Genomic DNA, 24719 nt, shown 5'->3' with positions numbered 1-24719 from the left:
GCACATTAAGACTCAAACACCCTGATGACCTTAAAGCAAAGACACATTCAATTGATCAAAAGTAACATTCAAGACATTTATTTGATACATAAAAAATATATTTTTTTATATAAAACCTGTTCATCAAAGGCATAGCTAATATTAAGCAGTAATATTAAACCGTTTTCAACATTGATGATAAGACATTTCTCCTGAGCACCAAATAAGCATACTAAAACAGTTTATGAAGGATTATGTGACTCTGAAAACTTGAGTAATGACTGTGAAAGTTTTAATTCAAGTCACCTTTATTTATATCGTGCTTTATACAATACAGGTTGTGTCAAAGCAGCTTTACAGTGTTAAACAGGAAAAAACATGCTGATAATGCAAGAGGACAATAGAAAACAGTTTATCCGTTCATTGTTGATTCAGTGATCTCATCATCCAGCTCAGTTCAATTCACTTCCAATAGTGTCTGAGCAATCAAGCAGACAATGTTGCCAGATATTGTGTCCCCAACTAAGTAAGCCAAAGGTGACAGTGGCAAGTAACCAAAACTGGAGAAAAAAAAATTAATTCCAGGCTGCAACACGCGTCAGATTGAGCAGAGGATTCGTTTGGTTCTTGCGGTCTTGAGCCAATGAAGTCTTCACAGGGGATCTGCCTTGGTGTCTGCTGACATTCAGGGCTGTAGAGGTCATCTCTAGGTGCTGATTCACCATCTGATCTGGATATGGACTGGATCCAAGTGGCTGTCTGAACTGATTACAGACTGGATCTGGGTGGCTACAGTTACCTCGGAACTGAAATGAAACTGACTAATATTAGCATAGATGCCATTCTTCGTAGAATGTAACGAGTAGTGTTGGGTTCGAGTCCACCTAAGTGGAGTCCAAGTCGAGTAAGAGTCTTTAAGCAATCGAGTCCGAGACAAGTCCGAGTCCCAAACAGCTGAGTCAGAGTCCAGCGAAACTGTATTATTTATTAGTATCTTAACATTGTTTTAACCATTACAATTAGAAAAAGCCATGTCCATTTAAATGTAGGGCTGTGACGGTTGCCGTGACAACCGCATCACCGCGGTGGTCGGTTGCTACCGCGGTTGTCTACTGCCACCGGCGGTAGTGCACGTGACGTCACAAACTCTATAGCAAGCATAATACAAAGTTTTGTATATAAGTGTAATAACTGTAATAGTTGCAAATTCTAAATCTATGGTAATTAACAAATTACCTCAAACACAGAGTTTCCTTTAGATTGGAAAATACAGTTTATGCATTCAGCAAATTAATTTAGTGTTGGGCGATGGATCTTGTTGGGAAAGCAAATACCACATCGCCGATCTGGAGTCATCTGCATTCATGTCACCCATCAGTGTTTGCACAAGTTCTCGTGATCGCAAACGCTGGCTGGTCAGGTACGGTGAGGCTTTCTCCAAACTGGACAAATACAAACGAGACAGCGATACATGAAAGATGAACGATTCCTATTTCAAAGAGAGCGCGTGCAGATGAGGAGTTAATGAGCTCGCTTGGTGGCGGAAAAGTAAACCGGACGCAACACAACCGCGTTGCGACAGGTTTAGTGTCTATACAGGACATTTGAACTCTGTGTCAGTACCTACCTCACAGACCGGACGGGGGATTTATCATGTCGTGTTGTGCTGCATCCAGTATAGCATCACTGATTATGATGAGTATTTTCTCGCGCTTCGTCGCTCGCGTCCGTTAGACAGGGTGTATTTAACTTTCTTATTTAGGCTACTTTCTTGTTTAACTGCATTATTTCTTTGATATTTATTTTAGTGTTTTGCAGGCGGTATTTACTGACAGAAGTGCTCAAATATACACGAACTGACGAGTTAAATATGATGTGTTAGATGAGTGAGACTGATGAGTGAGGGCTGATTTCATAGACATGTGCATACATATAAATATATCCTGTATATAATATATATAAAAAATATTACATGCATGCAGAGTTTAAGTCAGCTTTAATCACCTTTTTTTTGGTAATTCCATGAAGTAACTGACCACGACACTGCTTGCACATAGTTTATTTCGCAGTTTAATATGAAAGGATATGCACAAAGGAAGCGCGCACCGGCGACTATGAGCACAGGACCTTCCGCGCTTGCTTAACTTGCACCTGATAATAAAGTGAGTGGAGCGCGTGTCTGAAACGTCTCCTGTTCAGTCATTCTGCGACTGAATAAATTCACTTCTTGTCATGAGAAAAAGTGACAGAAGCAGCAGTTGTGAGTGGGTGGCCATCTCCGCCCCTATATGTTAAATATAATATTTTGAATACGTTAAACTGAAAAAAATTATCGCCTTCGTTAACGAACAACTTTTGACACTCATACACATACATATATATATATATATATATATATATATATATATATTATAATATTATTATTATTATAATTTTTTTTTTGTTGTTGTTGGTCCATGACTACTGCGGTGGTAAAAATCAGCCACCGTCACAGCCCTATTTAAATGTAACAAAAGCAAACCTCTATTGCATTTTGCCATTTTGATTTTTGATTAATAATTAGTGTCCTGCTTTGCTTTGCAAACTTAGTTATATAACAGAAGTAATGGCTGAATTGATTTTTGTATAGACATATTTCAGAGTGAAAACAGTTTTAGAATGTGAAAAATTAAAGGGCGGAATCGTTAAAGTAAATGTTTAAATTGAAGAGTGGGGTAAAGGAGTCGGTATCTTGGTGAATGGGACCTTTAGAGCATAAAACGCATCTTTTATCTAAAAAGCAAAACAAGCTTTATATAATTTCTATGATTTTTAATGAAATATAATTTTGAATAATCAAAATTAGTTTGTGTCTGCTTATTCAATTCATTAGTGTTTGAACCATTAAAGAAGAAACTCCATTTTAATTTCTTGGAAAAATAAATAAATAAAAAATGAATGGACACCAAAGTACACAGACTCCTTAGACGGCATTTTGAATTTCTTGGATGAAAATGATTCTGTGAGAGATAAACCTGGTCTGTACAATAGCACACACTGTGTACAAAAGCTCTACATAAACATTCCATAAGTCAGAGGCAACTCACACCTGTTTTATTTTTTAATTTACAGTTACATAAATTACAGTATATTACATTATGTAACCAATAATTTATTTCATTTACATTGTCATTTTCCAGACTTTTTTATCCAAAGCAACTTACCATTGGGGATACATAAAGCGATTCTTCTTAAAGAGGCAAACAGACACACAAAGTGCTTGTAATACCAAGTTTTAGACATTGTTCAAATAAGTACAAGCTAGAAAAAGGAATAAATAAATTAATAAATTAATGTTTGATTAACATTAATGATGCAGTCGGCAGCTGCAGGTTTATGCTTTTGCTTTAAGATCTGATGCATATATAAAATATTTTGACACATCTGTATCTCTCCCAATTGTTCAAGCTCACTTAAGACAAAACCCACTGCATTTACACGAATAGTCTTCAAGACTATTTTGACATAACTTTTTATGTAAGTGTGGGGCAATATCAGTGCTTAGGAGAACTTAAGTGAAAGAGAACTCAGCATTCGCACACTGACTGAGAGTGACAAATACTGAATATCACTTTTGTGATGATGCATTGCGTCAGTGACATTTCCATCAACTGTCCCAGGACTCAGTTGGACTCGAAAGCCTCGAGTCCGTGACAAGTCAGAGTCCTTTAAAAAAACTGTACTCAAGACCAGACTCGATTCCAGGTACCCCAACTCTAGAAACGAGTACATTGTTATGGGAAGTGTTCCCAGTTCTGGTTGACATAATTAATAACGGATTTTAATTATAGAAATATGTATAATGTTAAGACTTTAGTCTGTGACCTCTCCCTCTAAGTGTGAAAACATTCGTAGCTTTTTTCTAACAAAATCAATTCTACTCGAGCCCAAGTTTTTACCTCGATAACATTGTGTACCTGATTCTACTTTCTACTGTTCACAGTGAATTTGAGCTGGTCTCCCTTCAGACATTTAGGGAAATCACTTTAAAATTGATACTTACTTTACCCCTCATGATATTTTTCCTTTCCATTTTTTTAAAACAGATCTTTGATATTGTCAGCCCAAATATCTTGCATATCATTGATAAATGTTTATTGACTGGGACTGTTCCAGCCTGCTTTAAAAAAAATCACTTGATGGCACAATATATGCTTACTACAGACCCATCTCCAATTTGCTGTTCATATCCAAAATCCTTGAAAAAGCAGTTGTTACACAATTGCAGAATTACCTTTATTACAACGCGGTGCACATTAAGACTCAAACACCCTGATGACCTTAAAGCAAAGACACATTCAATTGATCAAAAGTAACATTCAAGACATTTATTTGATACATAAAAAATATATTTTTTTATATAAAACCTGTTCATCAAAGGCATAGCTAATATTAAGCAGTAATATTAAACCGTTTTCAACATTGATGATAAGACATTTCTCCTGAGCACCAAATAAGCATACTAAAACAGTTTATGAAGGATTATGTGACTCTGAAAACTTGAGTAATGACTGTGAAAGTTTTAATTCAAGTCACCTTTATTTATATCGTGCTTTATACAATACAGGTTGTGTCAAAGCAGCTTTACAGTGTTAAACAGGAAAAAACATGCTGATAATGCAAGAGGACAATAGAAAACAGTTTATCCGTTCATTGTTGATTCAGTGATCTCATCATCCAGCTCAGTTCAATTCACTTCCAATAGTGTCTGAGCAATCAAGCAGACAATGTTGCCAGATATTGTGTCCCCAACTAAGTAAGCCAAAGGTGACAGTGGCAAGTAACCAAAACTGGAGAAAAAAAAATTAATTCCAGGCTGCAACACGCGTCAGATTGAGCAGAGGATTCGTTTGGTTCTTGCGGTCTTGAGCCAATGAAGTCTTCACAGGGGATCTGCCTTGGTGTCTGCTGACATTCAGGGCTGTAGAGGTCATCTCTAGGTGCTGATTCACCATCTGATCTGGATATGGACTGGATCCAAGTGGCTGTCTGAACTGATTACAGACTGGATCTGGGTGGCTACAGTTACCTCGGAACTGAAATGAAACTGACTAATATTAGCATAGATGCCATTCTTCGTAGAATGTAACGAGTAGTGTTGGGTTCGAGTCCACCTAAGTGGAGTCCAAGTCGAGTAAGAGTCTTTAAGCAATCGAGTCCGAGACAAGTCCGAGTCCCAAACAGCTGAGTCAGAGTCCAGCGAAACTGTATTATTTATTAGTATCTTAACATTGTTTTAACCATTACAATTAGAAAAAGCCATGTCCATTTAAATGTAGGGCTGTGACGGTTGCCGTGACAACCGCATCACCGCGGTGGTCGGTTGCTACCGCGGTTGTCTACTGCCACCGGCGGTAGTGCACGTGACGTCACAAACTCTATAGCAAGCATAATACAAAGTTTTGTATATAAGTGTAATAACTGTAATAGTTGCAAATTCTAAATCTATGGTAATTAACAAATTACCTCAAACACAGAGTTTCCTTTAGATTGGAAAATACAGTTTATGCATTCAGCAAATTAATTTAGTGTTGGGCGATGGATCTTGTTGGGAAAGCAAATACCACATCGCCGATCTGGAGTCATCTGCATTCATGTCACCCATCAGTGTTTGCACAAGTTCTCGTGATCGCAAACGCTGGCTGGTCAGGTACGGTGAGGCTTTCTCCAAACTGGACAAATACAAACGAGACAGCGATACATGAAAGATGAACGATTCCTATTTCAAAGAGAGCGCGTGCAGATGAGGAGTTAATGAGCTCGCTTGGTGGCGGAAAAGTAAACCGGACGCAACACAACCGCGTTGCGACAGGTTTAGTGTCTATACAGGACATTTGAACTCTGTGTCAGTACCTACCTCACAGACCGGACGGGGGATTTATCATGTCGTGTTGTGCTGCATCCAGTATAGCATCACTGATTATGATGAGTATTTTCTCGCGCTTCGTCGCTCGCGTCCGTTAGACAGGGTGTATTTAACTTTCTTATTTAGGCTACTTTCTTGTTTAACTGCATTATTTCTTTGATATTTATTTTAGTGTTTTGCAGGCGGTATTTACTGACAGAAGTGCTCAAATATACACGAACTGACGAGTTAAATATGATGTGTTAGATGAGTGAGACTGATGAGTGAGGGCTGATTTCATAGACATGTGCATACATATAAATATATCCTGTATATAATATATATAAAAAATATTACATGCATGCAGAGTTTAAGTCAGCTTTAATCACCTTTTTTTTGGTAATTCCATGAAGTAACTGACCACGACACTGCTTGCACATAGTTTATTTCGCAGTTTAATATGAAAGGATATGCACAAAGGAAGCGCGCACCGGCGACTATGAGCACAGGACCTTCCGCGCTTGCTTAACTTGCACCTGATAATAAAGTGAGTGGAGCGCGTGTCTGAAACGTCTCCTGTTCAGTCATTCTGCGACTGAATAAATTCACTTCTTGTCATGAGAAAAAGTGACAGAAGCAGCAGTTGTGAGTGGGTGGCCATCTCCGCCCCTATATGTTAAATATAATATTTTGAATACGTTAAACTGAAAAAAATTATCGCCTTCGTTAACGAACAACTTTTGACACTCATACACATACATATATATATATATATATATATATATATATATATATATATTATAATATTATTATTATTATAATTTTTTTTTTGTTGTTGTTGGTCCATGACTACTGCGGTGGTAAAAATCAGCCACCGTCACAGCCCTATTTAAATGTAACAAAAGCAAACCTCTATTGCATTTTGCCATTTTGATTTTTGATTAATAATTAGTGTCCTGCTTTGCTTTGCAAACTTAGTTATATAACAGAAGTAATGGCTGAATTGATTTTTGTATAGACATATTTCAGAGTGAAAACAGTTTTAGAATGTGAAAAATTAAAGGGCGGAATCGTTAAAGTAAATGTTTAAATTGAAGAGTGGGGTAAAGGAGTCGGTATCTTGGTGAATGGGACCTTTAGAGCATAAAACGCATCTTTTATCTAAAAAGCAAAACAAGCTTTATATAATTTCTATGATTTTTAATGAAATATAATTTTGAATAATCAAAATTAGTTTGTGTCTGCTTATTCAATTCATTAGTGTTTGAACCATTAAAGAAGAAACTCCATTTTAATTTCTTGGAAAAATAAATAAATAAAAAATGAATGGACACCAAAGTACACAGACTCCTTAGACGGCATTTTGAATTTCTTGGATGAAAATGATTCTGTGAGAGATAAACCTGGTCTGTACAATAGCACACACTGTGTACAAAAGCTCTACATAAACATTCCATAAGTCAGAGGCAACTCACACCTGTTTTATTTTTTAATTTACAGTTACATAAATTACAGTATATTACATTATGTAACCAATAATTTATTTCATTTACATTGTCATTTTCCAGACTTTTTTATCCAAAGCAACTTACCATTGGGGATACATAAAGCGATTCTTCTTAAAGAGGCAAACAGACACACAAAGTGCTTGTAATACCAAGTTTTAGACATTGTTCAAATAAGTACAAGCTAGAAAAAGGAATAAATAAATTAATAAATTAATGTTTGATTAACATTAATGATGCAGTCGGCAGCTGCAGGTTTATGCTTTTGCTTTAAGATCTGATGCATATATAAAATATTTTGACACATCTGTATCTCTCCCAATTGTTCAAGCTCACTTAAGACAAAACCCACTGCATTTACACGAATAGTCTTCAAGACTATTTTGACATAACTTTTTATGTAAGTGTGGGGCAATATCAGTGCTTAGGAGAACTTAAGTGAAAGAGAACTCAGCATTCGCACACTGACTGAGAGTGACAAATACTGAATATCACTTTTGTGATGATGCATTGCGTCAGTGACATTTCCATCAACTGTCCCAGGACTCAGTTGGACTCGAAAGCCTCGAGTCCGTGACAAGTCAGAGTCCTTTAAAAAAACTGTACTCAAGACCAGACTCGATTCCAGGTACCCCAACTCTAGAAACGAGTACATTGTTATGGGAAGTGTTCCCAGTTCTGGTTGACATAATTAATAACGGATTTTAATTATAGAAATATGTATAATGTTAAGACTTTAGTCTGTGACCTCTCCCTCTAAGTGTGAAAACATTCGTAGCTTTTTTCTAACAAAATCAATTCTACTCGAGCCCAAGTTTTTACCTCGATAACATTGTGTACCTGATTCTACTTTCTACTGTTCACAGTGAATTTGAGCTGGTCTCCCTTCAGACATTTAGGGAAATCACTTTAAAATTGATACTTACTTTACCCCTCATGATATTTTTCCTTTCCATTTTTTTAAAACAGATCTTTGATATTGTCAGCCCAAATATCTTGCATATCATTGATAAATGTTTATTGACTGGGACTGTTCCAGCCTGCTTTAAAAAAAATCACTTGATGGCACAATATATGCTTACTACAGACCCATCTCCAATTTGCTGTTCATATCCAAAATCCTTGAAAAAGCAGTTGTTACACAATTGCAGAATTACCTTTATTACAACGCGGTGCACATTAAGACTCAAACACCCTGATGACCTTAAAGCAAAGACACATTCAATTGATCAAAAGTAACATTCAAGACATTTATTTGATACATAAAAAATATATTTTTTTATATAAAACCTGTTCATCAAAGGCATAGCTAATATTAAGCAGTAATATTAAACCGTTTTCAACATTGATGATAAGACATTTCTCCTGAGCACCAAATAAGCATACTAAAACAGTTTATGAAGGATTATGTGACTCTGAAAACTTGAGTAATGACTGTGAAAGTTTTAATTCAAGTCACCTTTATTTATATCGTGCTTTATACAATACAGGTTGTGTCAAAGCAGCTTTACAGTGTTAAACAGGAAAAAACATGCTGATAATGCAAGAGGACAATAGAAAACAGTTTATCCGTTCATTGTTGATTCAGTGATCTCATCATCCAGCTCAGTTCAATTCACTTCCAATAGTGTCTGAGCAATCAAGCAGACAATGTTGCCAGATATTGTGTCCCCAACTAAGTAAGCCAAAGGTGACAGTGGCAAGTAACCAAAACTGGAGAAAAAAAAATTAATTCCAGGCTGCAACACGCGTCAGATTGAGCAGAGGATTCGTTTGGTTCTTGCGGTCTTGAGCCAATGAAGTCTTCACAGGGGATCTGCCTTGGTGTCTGCTGACATTCAGGGCTGTAGAGGTCATCTCTAGGTGCTGATTCACCATCTGATCTGGATATGGACTGGATCCAAGTGGCTGTCTGAACTGATTACAGACTGGATCTGGGTGGCTACAGTTACCTCGGAACTGAAATGAAACTGACTAATATTAGCATAGATGCCATTCTTCGTAGAATGTAACGAGTAGTGTTGGGTTCGAGTCCACCTAAGTGGAGTCCAAGTCGAGTAAGAGTCTTTAAGCAATCGAGTCCGAGACAAGTCCGAGTCCCAAACAGCTGAGTCAGAGTCCAGCGAAACTGTATTATTTATTAGTATCTTAACATTGTTTTAACCATTACAATTAGAAAAAGCCATGTCCATTTAAATGTAGGGCTGTGACGGTTGCCGTGACAACCGCATCACCGCGGTGGTCGGTTGCTACCGCGGTTGTCTACTGCCACCGGCGGTAGTGCACGTGACGTCACAAACTCTATAGCAAGCATAATACAAAGTTTTGTATATAAGTGTAATAACTGTAATAGTTGCAAATTCTAAATCTATGGTAATTAACAAATTACCTCAAACACAGAGTTTCCTTTAGATTGGAAAATACAGTTTATGCATTCAGCAAATTAATTTAGTGTTGGGCGATGGATCTTGTTGGGAAAGCAAATACCACATCGCCGATCTGGAGTCATCTGCATTCATGTCACCCATCAGTGTTTGCACAAGTTCTCGTGATCGCAAACGCTGGCTGGTCAGGTACGGTGAGGCTTTCTCCAAACTGGACAAATACAAACGAGACAGCGATACATGAAAGATGAACGATTCCTATTTCAAAGAGAGCGCGTGCAGATGAGGAGTTAATGAGCTCGCTTGGTGGCGGAAAAGTAAACCGGACGCAACACAACCGCGTTGCGACAGGTTTAGTGTCTATACAGGACATTTGAACTCTGTGTCAGTACCTACCTCACAGACCGGACGGGGGATTTATCATGTCGTGTTGTGCTGCATCCAGTATAGCATCACTGATTATGATGAGTATTTTCTCGCGCTTCGTCGCTCGCGTCCGTTAGACAGGGTGTATTTAACTTTCTTATTTAGGCTACTTTCTTGTTTAACTGCATTATTTCTTTGATATTTATTTTAGTGTTTTGCAGGCGGTATTTACTGACAGAAGTGCTCAAATATACACGAACTGACGAGTTAAATATGATGTGTTAGATGAGTGAGACTGATGAGTGAGGGCTGATTTCATAGACATGTGCATACATATAAATATATCCTGTATATAATATATATAAAAAATATTACATGCATGCAGAGTTTAAGTCAGCTTTAATCACCTTTTTTTTGGTAATTCCATGAAGTAACTGACCACGACACTGCTTGCACATAGTTTATTTCGCAGTTTAATATGAAAGGATATGCACAAAGGAAGCGCGCACCGGCGACTATGAGCACAGGACCTTCCGCGCTTGCTTAACTTGCACCTGATAATAAAGTGAGTGGAGCGCGTGTCTGAAACGTCTCCTGTTCAGTCATTCTGCGACTGAATAAATTCACTTCTTGTCATGAGAAAAAGTGACAGAAGCAGCAGTTGTGAGTGGGTGGCCATCTCCGCCCCTATATGTTAAATATAATATTTTGAATACGTTAAACTGAAAAAAATTATCGCCTTCGTTAACGAACAACTTTTGACACTCATACACATACATATATATATATATATATATATATATATATATATATATATTATAATATTATTATTATTATAATTTTTTTTTTGTTGTTGTTGGTCCATGACTACTGCGGTGGTAAAAATCAGCCACCGTCACAGCCCTATTTAAATGTAACAAAAGCAAACCTCTATTGCATTTTGCCATTTTGATTTTTGATTAATAATTAGTGTCCTGCTTTGCTTTGCAAACTTAGTTATATAACAGAAGTAATGGCTGAATTGATTTTTGTATAGACATATTTCAGAGTGAAAACAGTTTTAGAATGTGAAAAATTAAAGGGCGGAATCGTTAAAGTAAATGTTTAAATTGAAGAGTGGGGTAAAGGAGTCGGTATCTTGGTGAATGGGACCTTTAGAGCATAAAACGCATCTTTTATCTAAAAAGCAAAACAAGCTTTATATAATTTCTATGATTTTTAATGAAATATAATTTTGAATAATCAAAATTAGTTTGTGTCTGCTTATTCAATTCATTAGTGTTTGAACCATTAAAGAAGAAACTCCATTTTAATTTCTTGGAAAAATAAATAAATAAAAAATGAATGGACACCAAAGTACACAGACTCCTTAGACGGCATTTTGAATTTCTTGGATGAAAATGATTCTGTGAGAGATAAACCTGGTCTGTACAATAGCACACACTGTGTACAAAAGCTCTACATAAACATTCCATAAGTCAGAGGCAACTCACACCTGTTTTATTTTTTAATTTACAGTTACATAAATTACAGTATATTACATTATGTAACCAATAATTTATTTCATTTACATTGTCATTTTCCAGACTTTTTTATCCAAAGCAACTTACCATTGGGGATACATAAAGCGATTCTTCTTAAAGAGGCAAACAGACACACAAAGTGCTTGTAATACCAAGTTTTAGACATTGTTCAAATAAGTACAAGCTAGAAAAAGGAATAAATAAATTAATAAATTAATGTTTGATTAACATTAATGATGCAGTCGGCAGCTGCAGGTTTATGCTTTTGCTTTAAGATCTGATGCATATATAAAATATTTTGACACATCTGTATCTCTCCCAATTGTTCAAGCTCACTTAAGACAAAACCCACTGCATTTACACGAATAGTCTTCAAGACTATTTTGACATAACTTTTTATGTAAGTGTGGGGCAATATCAGTGCTTAGGAGAACTTAAGTGAAAGAGAACTCAGCATTCGCACACTGACTGAGAGTGACAAATACTGAATATCACTTTTGTGATGATGCATTGCGTCAGTGACATTTCCATCAACTGTCCCAGGACTCAGTTGGACTCGAAAGCCTCGAGTCCGTGACAAGTCAGAGTCCTTTAAAAAAACTGTACTCAAGACCAGACTCGATTCCAGGTACCCCAACTCTAGAAACGAGTACATTGTTATGGGAAGTGTTCCCAGTTCTGGTTGACATAATTAATAACGGATTTTAATTATAGAAATATGTATAATGTTAAGACTTTAGTCTGTGACCTTTCCCTCTAAGTGTGAAAACATTCGTAGCTTTTTTCTAACAAAATCAATTCTACTCGAGCCCAAGTTTTTACCTCGATAACATTGTGTACCTGATTCTACTTTCTACTGTTCACAGTGAATTTGAGCTGGTCTCCCTTCAGACATTTAGGGAAATCACTTTAAAATTGATACTTACTTTACCCCTCATGATATTTTTCCTTTCCATTTTTTTAAAACAGATCTTTGATATTGTCAGCCCAAATATCTTGCATATCATTGATAAATGTTTATTGACTGGGACTGTTCCAGCCTGCTTTAAAAAAAATCACTTGATGGCACAATATATGCTTACTACAGACCCATCTCCAATTTGCTGTTCATATCCAAAATCCTTGAAAAAGCAGTTGTTACACAATTGCAGAATTACCTTTAAATCAATTCCATTTCCACCGTTTTCCAGTCCAGCTTCATAGCTCTCCATAGTTATGAGTCCGCTCTTTTTAAAAGTTTTTAATGACATTTTAATGACCACAGCCCTTAGTGCATTTAGATTTGTGGATCACAGGTTTCTTTTATCTCGGCTTGAACATTCCATTAGTATTACAGGTATGGTACTTAAAATGGTTCCAGTCTTTTCTGTCAAACTGGAGTTTTTCTTTCAGTTTAGGTGTTCATTTGTCCTCAGTTATGGAATTATATTCCGGACTTTATTCAAAAGGAATTGCAAATTGTATTTGCAATTTCGTTTTCAATTTGTGGACGCGTAAAATGTGACATAATCCAAACGCAAATGCAAATCGCACATTACCGTTTGCATTTTCGTTTAAGCGAACGCACAGTGTCTGCCAAATTTAAAATGGAAATGCAAAGTCCGTTTGCAATTGTGTTTCCCATATCTTTTGAGCTGTGAGCCTGTCATATTTAAATAGCAATATTAATTACCACATTTGTCTTTTCACTCTCTCTGCACTGTGCATGTAAACTGCCAAAACTCAAATGGAATCGCAATTCCTTTTGCATTTGAATTTTCAATGTCTTCACGGAAACCTGTCAATCAAGTGACAGGGGTGGGGCCATTTTATTGGGCTTGTTTGCATTGGGAATTGACGTCTCTCACAGGCGACGGTTATAAAAGAAGCAATTGATATAATATTTAGTTTCATTTGTAATGACTGTATATATACACATTTTCCTGAACGAAGTACATTTCTGCTGCTATTATTATGTTTAAATGAAAAATGAAAGGAGGCAGTGGTATTTCATATCCTTTTTTGTTTTATTGTAAATATACAGTGAGGAAAATTGCAGTAGTCAAGGCGAGCTGACATGTTATCAAGTACGCTGCTGTTTGCAGAATTACCGGACCTGCGTCCTCGCAGACATCACACTCCCGAGTCGAATGCACAAAGTATGAACTACCGAGGATGCAAGTCCGAAATCAGCGTACTTTGTATTGAGAAACACGTGCAGACCTACGTCACCAGTCTATTTGCCTAATCTGCCCGGTGTTACAGTTTAACTGGTTACCGTGTTATCTGGTGACCTATTTCCTGGTTCAGGTCTCTGCTGCAGATGTGCTGGAATGACGGCAGCAGACTCTGCGATTCTGAAAGCACAAACTGACGCGATATTAAGTGTTTAATAAACGCAGACTTGCTCATTGCATGATTCAGATATTCTTGTAAAGATTACAAGTTATTAGTATGATCACCCGTATCGCGGGTACGTCTGTGTTGGCATGGGTTTCGAACACTCGCTAAAAGACGGCGCGCCGCGAGACAGGAGTCAGTAACCACCGAGCTACCGATCTACACCGAATCAGCTCCAGATCTCTCGATTCAAGACAGGACTCTCTGCGGCACATCATGCAGCTGCTGAATCAAGGAAATGTGACCATGTTAACTTGTGACCTGTGTTTACCTATTATGAAAATAAACCATAGCAGACCACTGACTACATTTTATGGTTCATGATGTTAAAGAACATTTCATAACGTCTCAGACAACTGTACATTTGTGGCTACTGTGGTTTAATTATAAACACTATCGATAACTCATATTTACCATAGTAAAACATGGTACATTTTAGTATGATCGAAGATACAAAAATTCTTCCAGAACAAACTTGTATATGTGCATTCCCAGAAGAGATGAGAAATGGATTCGTGTTCAGCACCACAAAAAGAACATAAAGTGTCAATATCAGGAAACATCTTTTTTAAGTAAAGCTTCACAGGATAGAAAAGATTAAGTCATTTTTAAGACACATCCTTAACCTTATTGGTTATTAAGTATTTAGATGGCAAAGTCCACACTAATTAATTAATTATTATTTATTACCATTGACTGTGAGTGACGTCACTTCCCAATGCAAACACGCCCCATAAAATGACCCCACCCCTGTCACTTGATTGACAGGTTTCAGTGTAGACGTTGGAAATTCAAATGCAAAAGGAATTGCGATTCCATTTGAGTTTTGGCAGTTTACATGCACAGTGCAGAGAGAGTGAAAAGGCAAATGTGGTAATTAATATTGCTATTTAAATATGACAGGCTCACAGCTCGTAAGATATGGGAAACACAATTGCAAACGGATTTTGCATTTCCATTTTAAATTTGGCAGACACTGTGTGTTCGCTTAAACGAAAATGCAAACGATAATGCGCGATTTGCATTTGCGTTTGGATTGTCACATTTTATGCGTCCACAAATTGAAAACGCAATTACAAATACAATTTGCGATTCCTTTTGAATAATGTTCGCAATATCATTCCATACTCAGTAGCTCACCTCACTCGTGGTGTACCCCCAAGGATCAATTTTAACACCATTATTATTTTCATTATATATGCTAACTCTGGGGATCAATCATGAGTAAATTTGGGGTCTCATACCACTATACAACTGTTACTCGGACGTCACACAACTTTACATACCTATAAAACATAAAGACATACAAGAGCATACAAGAGAATGGAAGCCTGCCTCCATGCACTCAAACTGTTTGCTACTTAATGACAAAACATAAATCATTTAGTTAGGGCCAAAAGAAAAATCAGATGAATGTTCTCGGCACCCTTACACAATATCTTACTTCAAATATTCCTAACAAATCAATACCATCGTTAGTACCAGTTTTTTATAATATTCGCCAGTTAGCCAAAGTCAAACCTTTCTTAAGCAGGAAAAGATTTGAAACTATTATTCATGCTTTTATCTTCACACGACTGGACTACTGTTCTTTTTTGTACATCTGGTTACCTCTCTTCTCCATCTCGCCTTCAGTTGGTCCAAAATGCAGCTGCTCCTAATTTTATGTACAGCACTTTGGCCAACTAAGGTTCATTTTTAAATGTGCTTTATAAATAAAAATAAAATTGAATTGAATATAACTGAATTACATGTAATTAACAAGACAAATTTTGAAAAATCTCTCAAAATCTAAATGGCCCCTTAGCTGATTCAAACTAGCACCGACTCTAATAAAAGCCATTTTAGCTGCTCTTTTAGCAAGTAGACTCCACCAGTGCAACGCTGAGTTGCATTCCAAATCATTGCCAGTCATCAAGCAGAATGTGACAGAAAGAAGGAAGGAGGCAGGGAAACAGAAGGATGTATTGGCAGACTGGATATACTCAATAGGCCCAGCAATATCTTTCCCCTCACAGAAAGTAATTACACCGCTGTCAGCCGAAAAGTAAACAGGGGTGTCAACAGAACTGAACTCTGCATGGATGCTTGTTTGCTTTGGATGCAGCTACACTGTAAATCGGATGGTTTGCTAGTGTAGGAAGCTTAGGGCTCAGGTCTGCAACCGAGACTTACAAGCTGGACAAATCAAAAGGTGGCAAACTGAACAAAAGAAAAATGACCAAAAATGGCCCTCAGCATTTGGTGTCTCTTACCAGTCAAACGGCTGAATTGTGCACCCCTATATTTTAAAATTTTAATGTTTAACATTTTACTTAATATTCAGAAGGGGAGGAGCAAACATAATTATCTCAGCTGTCATACTGTAAATCTTGTTACATGACCCTGGATATTAGAAGACTTCTTTCTGATCAGGCATGCATTGTTGCTCTATTTATCTGTTTATTGATGTATTCTTATTGACATTCAAATTACATTATGGCAGTTAGCCGGGTTCTAGTTTCCATCAGTAATAGGGCATAAGTTTACATGTAACCCTTGGAATTACAAGCACTACCGTTCTCGTGAACGAGACACTTAACCAGAGGTTACTGTGGGGGGACTGTCTCTACAATTAATGTAGAATAAACTGTCAACTGTCTGATACACACTCACCTCTGCTCTCCTTCTCTCCTGCTTTCTGCCAGCTATGCAAATGTGAAGAAATGCAGTAATGAAGGACGTGCACTGATGCAGCTGGACTTCCAGCAGTTCCTGATGAAGCTGGAGAAGCTCACCGACCTCAGACCAATTCCAGACAAGGAGTTCGTAGAGACCTACATCAAAGCTTACTACCTTACTGAGAACGACATGGAGCAGTTCATCAAGAACCACAGGGTAAGAGGGATGACACCTGACAATACAATGTAGACAGGTTATTAAAAGATGCTAAAAGGTTTTAACACTTTCAGATTGCTAAAAAGTAAATTAAAGTAAAAAAACACATCAGTAGTAATCAAATCAAAAGCAATCAAGACTAAATAAACTAAAGAATTTTAAATATTATACGTTTGATCTTATTCACAGAAGTGAATCAAACTTACCAAACCTGGCAAAATTTCTTTCTGAAATTTAAATTATATATATTTTTTTTTAAACACCCGTCTTAAAACTTTAGTCAAAATTACAATATCTCTAAGCTAATCTAATTTACTATCACCATCAAAACCATTGTGAAATATCTGTCATGCGGCACTAATTGATTACTATTTAAATGTTAAAAAAGCCCTGTGATGCTGCTTAGTAAAGCTTGTCATGTAAGACAGACTTTAATTCCTCATTAAAATTATGTAAGCCATTTAAGTAGAGATTTATCATGAGTTTTTGTGTGTGTTTGACCAGGAGTACTCTATGAAGCAGCTGACTAACCTGGTTAACGTCTGCCTCGGGTCCCACATCAACAAGAAAGCGCGACAGAAACTCCTCGCAGCTATCGATGACATTGACCGTCCGAAAAGATAAATAAATGTCACTGAACTACCAAACCGAACTCCACAGAACGGTCAAAAAAAAAACAAAAAAAACACACACCTACACTGTTGCTTATCTAGTATCTGTTATCGTGCGCAACCTGCGTCTTCTTTTCTTTCTTTCTTGTTTTTTTTTTTTTTTTACCATGTAAACGTTTGTGGTTTCTGTTTACATTATTATAATGAATGCAAGGAGGATGTGTTCTGACTACACACGAAACGGTCATTTGAAGAGCTGTAAGGGATAATGGATAATGAAGGTATTATCAGTATCACTTAAATAGCAACACGAATGAATGACTCGTGCGCTATCAAACAGTAATTTAAACATAGCTGTGGCTAAGCAACTATATTTTTCCCTTTTTGAAGAATTTGTGCTGGTTCTGTTGCATAGGGCTTCTTAAAATGATACCAAGATATCCTCTAACACACAGAGGCTCCGTCTCTGATTTTGTACACAAAAAGCATGTGCGTTTCTGTCTGGTTTTGACAGGTCACTGTCATTTTGCTAGGTGTGTGTTGCTAGTATCGCCCCTGTTACCTTAACTTATTTTGTTGGTATTGATTTTATCATTGATGACCAGATTCCAGAGATGTATTGTTGTCATTTTTCATGAAAAACATTTGTGCAGGAATGTGATTACTTGGCATTTCTTAGTAATAGTAGTAATAGAGAAAAGAAAAAAAAGACCTGAAACCTTCCTGTTAGAAAGTGACAAAACTATTTATTTCAGATGTTTTGCTTCTGAAATGCAGAGATACTGTATTTCACCTGCTGAAATGTTGCTTTGTTTGTGGTTACTGTATTGTGTAATAATATTCAGCTGTACCAAGTTGAAGGCAAAGTCGTACAATAAATACGCTAACATTTTTTATCATGTGAGTGATATTTTATAATTCCGTTTCATCCTTTTTTCCTTTTTTTTTTTTTTTTGGTGATATGAAAACTTATCACAATACGCCAATGTACTTTAGTGAAACTGAAAAATTAAGTTTCTGATCTGAATCCCCGAACATGCCTCTGTTTCCCGTTCCAGTCTAGCTGTTTGAAGTTAGCGTGGGACTTGACCCTACCTCCGGACCTCTTGTAGTGCAGTAAGCAGAAGAAAAAGAAACCAACATTTATAGAACCTGCTTAGATATTTTTAGAGCAGCATTGTGTTTTTTTTAATTATTATTTATTTTTTAGTCCAAGTACACCACATGCTCCACATTAGTAGAAACGTAGTAGTAGATCAACAGTTAGCTTATCAGCACACATTACAAATCCTACATTTTTATTTTTTTTAAGTTCATTAACAACTTTTCACAATGACATATTACCCTTCAGGTTTGTTTTTTTTTCTGCCCATGTGCTGTTTAGTTCTCTTTAATCCTCTATAGGAAGTGAAGCTTTAACACTAATTAATTGGCTTCTCCTCCTCCTGTTGTGCTGCATTTGAAATAGTCTGCTTGGGATGGAGAGTATGTATTGATTTGGCCGTGACTCACTGTAAGTGGGAGGCATTTTTATGGTTTTGTAATGGCCAGAAGGGGGGCCGTCTGGAAATCATTGTGTTTAAAACATCAGGGGACCACCTGAGAAAACATCTTCCCTCACACCTTCATAACAATGCAGTTTATCATTCACTGAAGTATGGAAATACAGTGCCAGAGAGTTTCTCCTCTGAAACGGTAACTCGCATTCATAGTGCAGGTAATGTCATCCTGTAGGTGCTATTTTGATTTTATTTTATTATATATTTTTATTTTGTTTTATTTTATAATTTTTATAATTTTTTTATTATCATTTACTATTTTCAAGATATATCAAGATATCTGTGGTTCGCTGGTTGTTGATATACTCCATCAGCACTATCTATTTTTGTGTACATGTACACCAGTGATTTTTTTACTAGTGACCAAAACAGCTTAGTTACCAATGGTATTCATAATACCTTCTTTTATGTTGTGCAAAAGAAAGTATGCGGTTCAGGTTTGAAACAACATGAGGGTGAGTTAATGATGACAGAATTATTTTATTTTTGGCGAACTATCCCTTTAATGTTTTTATAAATTAAATGATACTCTAAAGAAGAAACTAAAACTACCAGCAAATGGTGGTAAATGTCTTTGAGTTGATTCGTTCAAATGGCGAATTCATTCAGGAATTATGTAAAGGGCTGTCTTTTTGAATGGGCCTTTGAATCTTTGATTCACACAAATTGTTCAAAACGCGTATTCCTTTAGGAACTAAACACTACCGTGTTGCTCGGAGATACACAACAGTTCTTCTGTGGCTTTATAGGATAATATACTCATTGGCAAAATTGAACAAAATGCACAATTTACTGAATTGTTGTATGAAATCACATTTGTACTCCCATTCATTGTGACAATAATGTCACTCATGTGATATCACTTATCATATGATTGATATATATATATATATATATATATATATATATATATATATATATATATATATATATATACAGCTGCTGGTCATATAATTAGAATATCATCAAAAAGTTGATTTCACTAATTCCATTCAAAAAGTGAAAATTGTATATTATATTTTGCAAAGTTTACGAGTTTGCTGGCCATTTATGAACAGGGATACCATAGTCCTTAAAGCAGCTACTGGAAGCTTTGGCACTATGTGCAATTGCCAAGTCTCTTTTGGAAAATTAAATCTGCATCTCCATAAAGTTGGTCAGCAGCAGGAAGCATGAAGTGTTCTAAAACTTCCTGGTATACGGCTGCGTTGACCTTGGACCTCAGAAAACACAGTGGACCAACACCAGCAGATGACATGGCACCCCAAACCATTACTGACTGTGGAAACTTTACACTGGACCTCAAGCAACATGGATTGTGTGCCTCTCCTCTCTTCCTCCAGACTCTGGGACCCTGATATCCAAAGCTAATGCAAAATTTACTTTGATCAGAGAACATAACTTTGGACCACTCAGCAGCAGTCCAGTCGCTGACGCTGTCTGTTGTTCAAGAGTGGCTTGACACAAGGAATGCGACAGCTGAAACCCATGTCTTGCATACATCTGTGCGTAGTGGTTCTTGAAGGACTGACTCCAGCTGCAGTCCACTCTTTGTGAATCTCCCCCACATTTTTGAATGGGTTTTGATTCACAATCCTCTCCAGGGTGTGGTTATCCCTATTGCTTGTACACTTTTTTTCCTACCACATCTTTTCCTCCCCTCGCCTCTCTATTAATGTGCTTGGACACAGAGCTCTGTGAACAGCCAGACTCTTTTGCAATGACAGAACCTACAGAACCAAACTGAGAGACCATTTAAAGGCTTTGCAGGTGTTTTGAGTTAATTAGTTGATTAGAGTGTGGCACCAGGTGTCTTCAATATTGAACCTTTTCACAATATTCTAATTTTCTTAGATACTGAATTTGGGATTTTCCTTAGTTGTCAGTTATAAACATCAAAATTAAAATAAATAAACATTTGACATATATCAGTCTGTGTGTAATGAACGAATATAATATACAAGTTTCACTTTTTGAGTGGAATTAGTGAAATCAACTTTTTGATGATATTCTAATTATATGACCAGCAGCTGTATATATATGAGACAAAAACGCATACGGGGCATTTCTTTGCCCCAATATCTTGTATAGTATAAATAATATTTGAAAAATGTTTGATTAATAGGGGTCGTATACTAAACTTACTGCAGTATTTGACTGTATAGATAGGTACTGTATAACATTTGAGTTCTGAATAAGCCAAATTCAAGTTTACTGTACAAACACTAAAAGTGTTGTTTACTTTTTGCATTTCTAGTACAACCCTTTTTCCTCAGCTCAAGTATGCAAACCTCTTTGCCACATGCACTGGAATAAATGGCAGAATGATAATTTTATAAAGTATGCTTTCATATGTGCTTCATTTTCGGAGGAGGAAACAATGTGGTGTGATGAGGAGTGAATGCAGTGAAGGCTGCAGTAGATGGGGAACCGATTATTGCTCCCCCATGATATTTTGTAAACCAGATTTATGAAAGAACTGCACAGATGCAGATTTTAGTCTATCGATAAACATACACCTTGTCCTCTGTTTCTCGCTCTGCGGATTGAAAAAGAACGCGCTGAAAGACAGGGAAGAGCCTGAAGTCGCCGCCATTTTCATATGAAATTTAAAGGGGACTGAGGCCATCGTGAATTTGTGTACAGTTTATGGAGCTAATTTCTACATTTTATGGGGGGCTGAGTACATGTAGCTATAGGCCTGTCAACGCCCATGCTAATTACCCTGGAGCATTGTCGTTTTTGTCTTGTTTTTCCTAATTGGCCTTTACAGATCAACAGTTTCATTGCGTTGAACCCAGTCTCCTCTGACATTGTAAATGATTTTATAGCACAGAGTTACTCAATTATTAGCAGTGACATTTTCGTGATGGTCACATCAGCCGTTCTTCAGCTGCACTATCACTCAGCAAAGCTTTTCTTTGTCATATTGAGACATCCGAGGTGACAGATTCAGTTATATATGGTATGATTGCTTACGTTTATATGAGTGTCCTGGGAATTCATGCCAGGACTTATTGGATCAAAAGCCACATTCTTACTTAGTTGGATTTATATCCCATGCACAAGGAGTAGTGAGACATTTTTCAAGCTTTGTCTGTCTTCTCAATCCATCTCTCTGTAAACAAAGAACATGTGGAAATGTGAACACTGGGCGCTCTGGAGGCTCTGCGCACCCCCATCATTCAGTTGCAGGAGCATCTCACCATGGTATCTGGATTACCGGCTCGACAGACTCTACACCACTTGTTTTTCGACTTGTGTGGGTCAATGATTTTGTTTGCTTGTGTTTACATGCATATTTCTACTTCCTCGATACAATTACATCTTGGGAAAAGCATCTGCACTCTAAAAAATAAATAACGTTTGTAAAATAAAAAAATAAATAAATAAAAAAAGTATTTTTTTGAGCAATGCTATAGAAAAACTATTTCTTAAAAGAAATGTTTTTGTCTTAATGCAAAGAACATTTGAATAATCTAAGTCTACATTGCAGTCTACATTAATCCAGATACATTTGCAAATTCACCTTTTAATCTACGTTTTTGCTGCCTGTCCACAATGAGACATTGCTTTTGTCCAGGAAAACCAGAGCATTTTGAAGACTCTCTCTCAAGTGGATACATTTAAAACTTGTAGCATGGACTGTGAAAATTGAGGTATTTGAAAACCATGTTGCATGTTTTGTCATGCGATGCGTATTGACCTCAACATCCATGGAATCTTTCCATCCCTCAAAGGTTCTTCAAATTTTCTAAATGTTCTATTAAGTGTAATTATTTTTCTTTGTATTATGTTATCTTTAATATTTCAGTATAAATGCTACTATGTACAATCTTCATATACATTCCTGCAAAGATTACAGAATATTTACTTTGCGTTTTAGACCAAACATGGAATACCTATTGAGGCATTCCATTGAGTGGTGAGATGTTTTGCTGATAAAAGTATCATGTCAGAAGAATAGCCAATTTTATTTTAACTAGTCTCTGACTTCTTTTCCAGGGATGTTTTTTCTTTCTGACAGGTAGATGTATTTGATAGAATTTTGCATTAATCATAAGTCTTTTGCATTTTTTTGTTGTTGTTGACTACGCAGGAGGCTGTCTTTAGACATTAAATGGTACATTGGCAGCATATGAGGACAGCTCAATATTTTGAGCAACGTCAGATCGGCCAGTGCTGCAGGTAAACAGCAATTTCTAGCATTCAGACCTTGAGCATAATGTGAGATGGCAGGTTGAAAGTGTATTTATTGTGCAGTCAGTTTGTCTTATCGATTCAGAGCTAACTTTAATTGGACTGTCTGTGGGGAAACAAGTGCTTGGTCGATAGAAGTGAAAGAGCAGCAAAGCATTTTGTTTACATGGATATTCATATAAAAAACAATCCGAATGCTACTGTACAATATCACAATTTTGTGAATGATCTGTTGCTTTTTCAAAAGTAGGCAGACCAGCCTAGTTTTAACACCAGAACTTTGGCATCAGCAGTTTAACTGTGACGCTCACTTCCTTTTAAAAGGGTGTTTAATTGAAATACATCCTTTTTTATGGACATTTTTTGTGCACATTAATCCCCATTTAGGGTTTAATTATGCGTTTTGATTTTTATGAAGACTTTTTCAGTATTATTCTGATCATACTGTGAGTCTTAAGCTTTATGAGGCTGAAGGAATGGATATGATTGTTCTGCTCCATAAAGTCTGAGCTCTGTAATGTAAGAAAGTAACAAATCTCACAGCCTTCCTGCCAGATTAATGCCGTTTGGATGCAACACAATTTTGGATTTGTCCTCAGTGTGAGTTGTAGCCAGTTGAAAAGAAATGACATGAATCATTCAATGAAAGGACAGCCATTTGTATGCACAACATAAACAAAAAAAAGAAATCTGCTGTCATTTAGGAAGCTGAAACAGATGAATTCGAAGTTAAATATATATGTGTGTGTGTCAGTTTATGTTTCCAAACATTCCTTTTACCATTAATTGTAATAATCCAGTGAGATTTTTGTATGCACAAGGAGTCTGACATCAGCCAGTGCTCCACACAGAGATCTGATCTCACCATCATCCAGTCTGTCAGGAATAACATGAAGAAACCGGTAAAAAAGAAAAGTGTACCTAGGACTAAAGCTGTTTTAAACCAAAGGGTGGTCACACCAAATATTGATTTGATCTAGTTACATGCAATTACATACAATTTATATATAAATTCTATTTATGACTGCATCTCTGCTTTACAGCACGTTTACACAAGTGCCTAAAACTTTTCACAGTATTGTTGCTTTGCATATTATTGTTGCTTTATATATAATTATAAAAAGAGACATATACACGCAAATAGCTTTTAAATGGAGGATGCAAATAATTTATCATAATATCACCCTATTGTATATTAATTGAACTGTTAAGTATAAAAATAAATAAATAAACTGACAATGCATGTCATGAGTTTCAAAAGCCCAGAGTTTGCTGAGAGAAATGTGTATGCAGTGAAGGAGTGTCCGTGACCGAGGAGTCCAGATCAGCTCAGTTTGTGAGACATAAGCTGATTGATTTGTGGACTAGGCCCAGCGAACCTCAGGTGCACCCCATCCTGAGCTGAACTTTGTACTCACGTCCCTCCTCTTGGCCATGCGCTCTGTTTCTGTA

The 24719-nt window shown here is 36.7% G+C and overlaps 1 protein-coding gene across 2 annotated transcripts in view; it reads left to right on the top strand.

Annotated features, from left to right (window-relative positions):
* The window catches only part of LOC132104279 (syndetin-like), a 143416-nt gene extending 125857 nt beyond the window's left edge, over window positions 1-17559 (top strand). For both annotated transcript variants that reach the window (XM_059509635.1, XM_059509634.1), the window contains 2 exons: window positions 16708-16897; window positions 17402-17559. In XM_059509635.1, the coding sequence (XP_059365618.1) occupies window positions 16708-16897; window positions 17402-17521 (310 nt within the window). In that variant the 3' untranslated portion in view covers window positions 17522-17559. The remainder of the gene's footprint in view (window positions 1-16707; window positions 16898-17401) is intronic.
* The last annotated feature ends 7160 nt before the right edge of the window (window positions 17560-24719 follow it).

The sequence above is a fragment of the Carassius carassius genome, chromosome 25, assembly GCF_963082965.1.
Source record: "Carassius carassius chromosome 25, fCarCar2.1, whole genome shotgun sequence".
NCBI lineage: Eukaryota > Metazoa > Chordata > Actinopteri > Cypriniformes > Cyprinidae > Carassius > Carassius carassius.
This window is presented reverse-complemented; position numbering and strand designations above follow the sequence as displayed.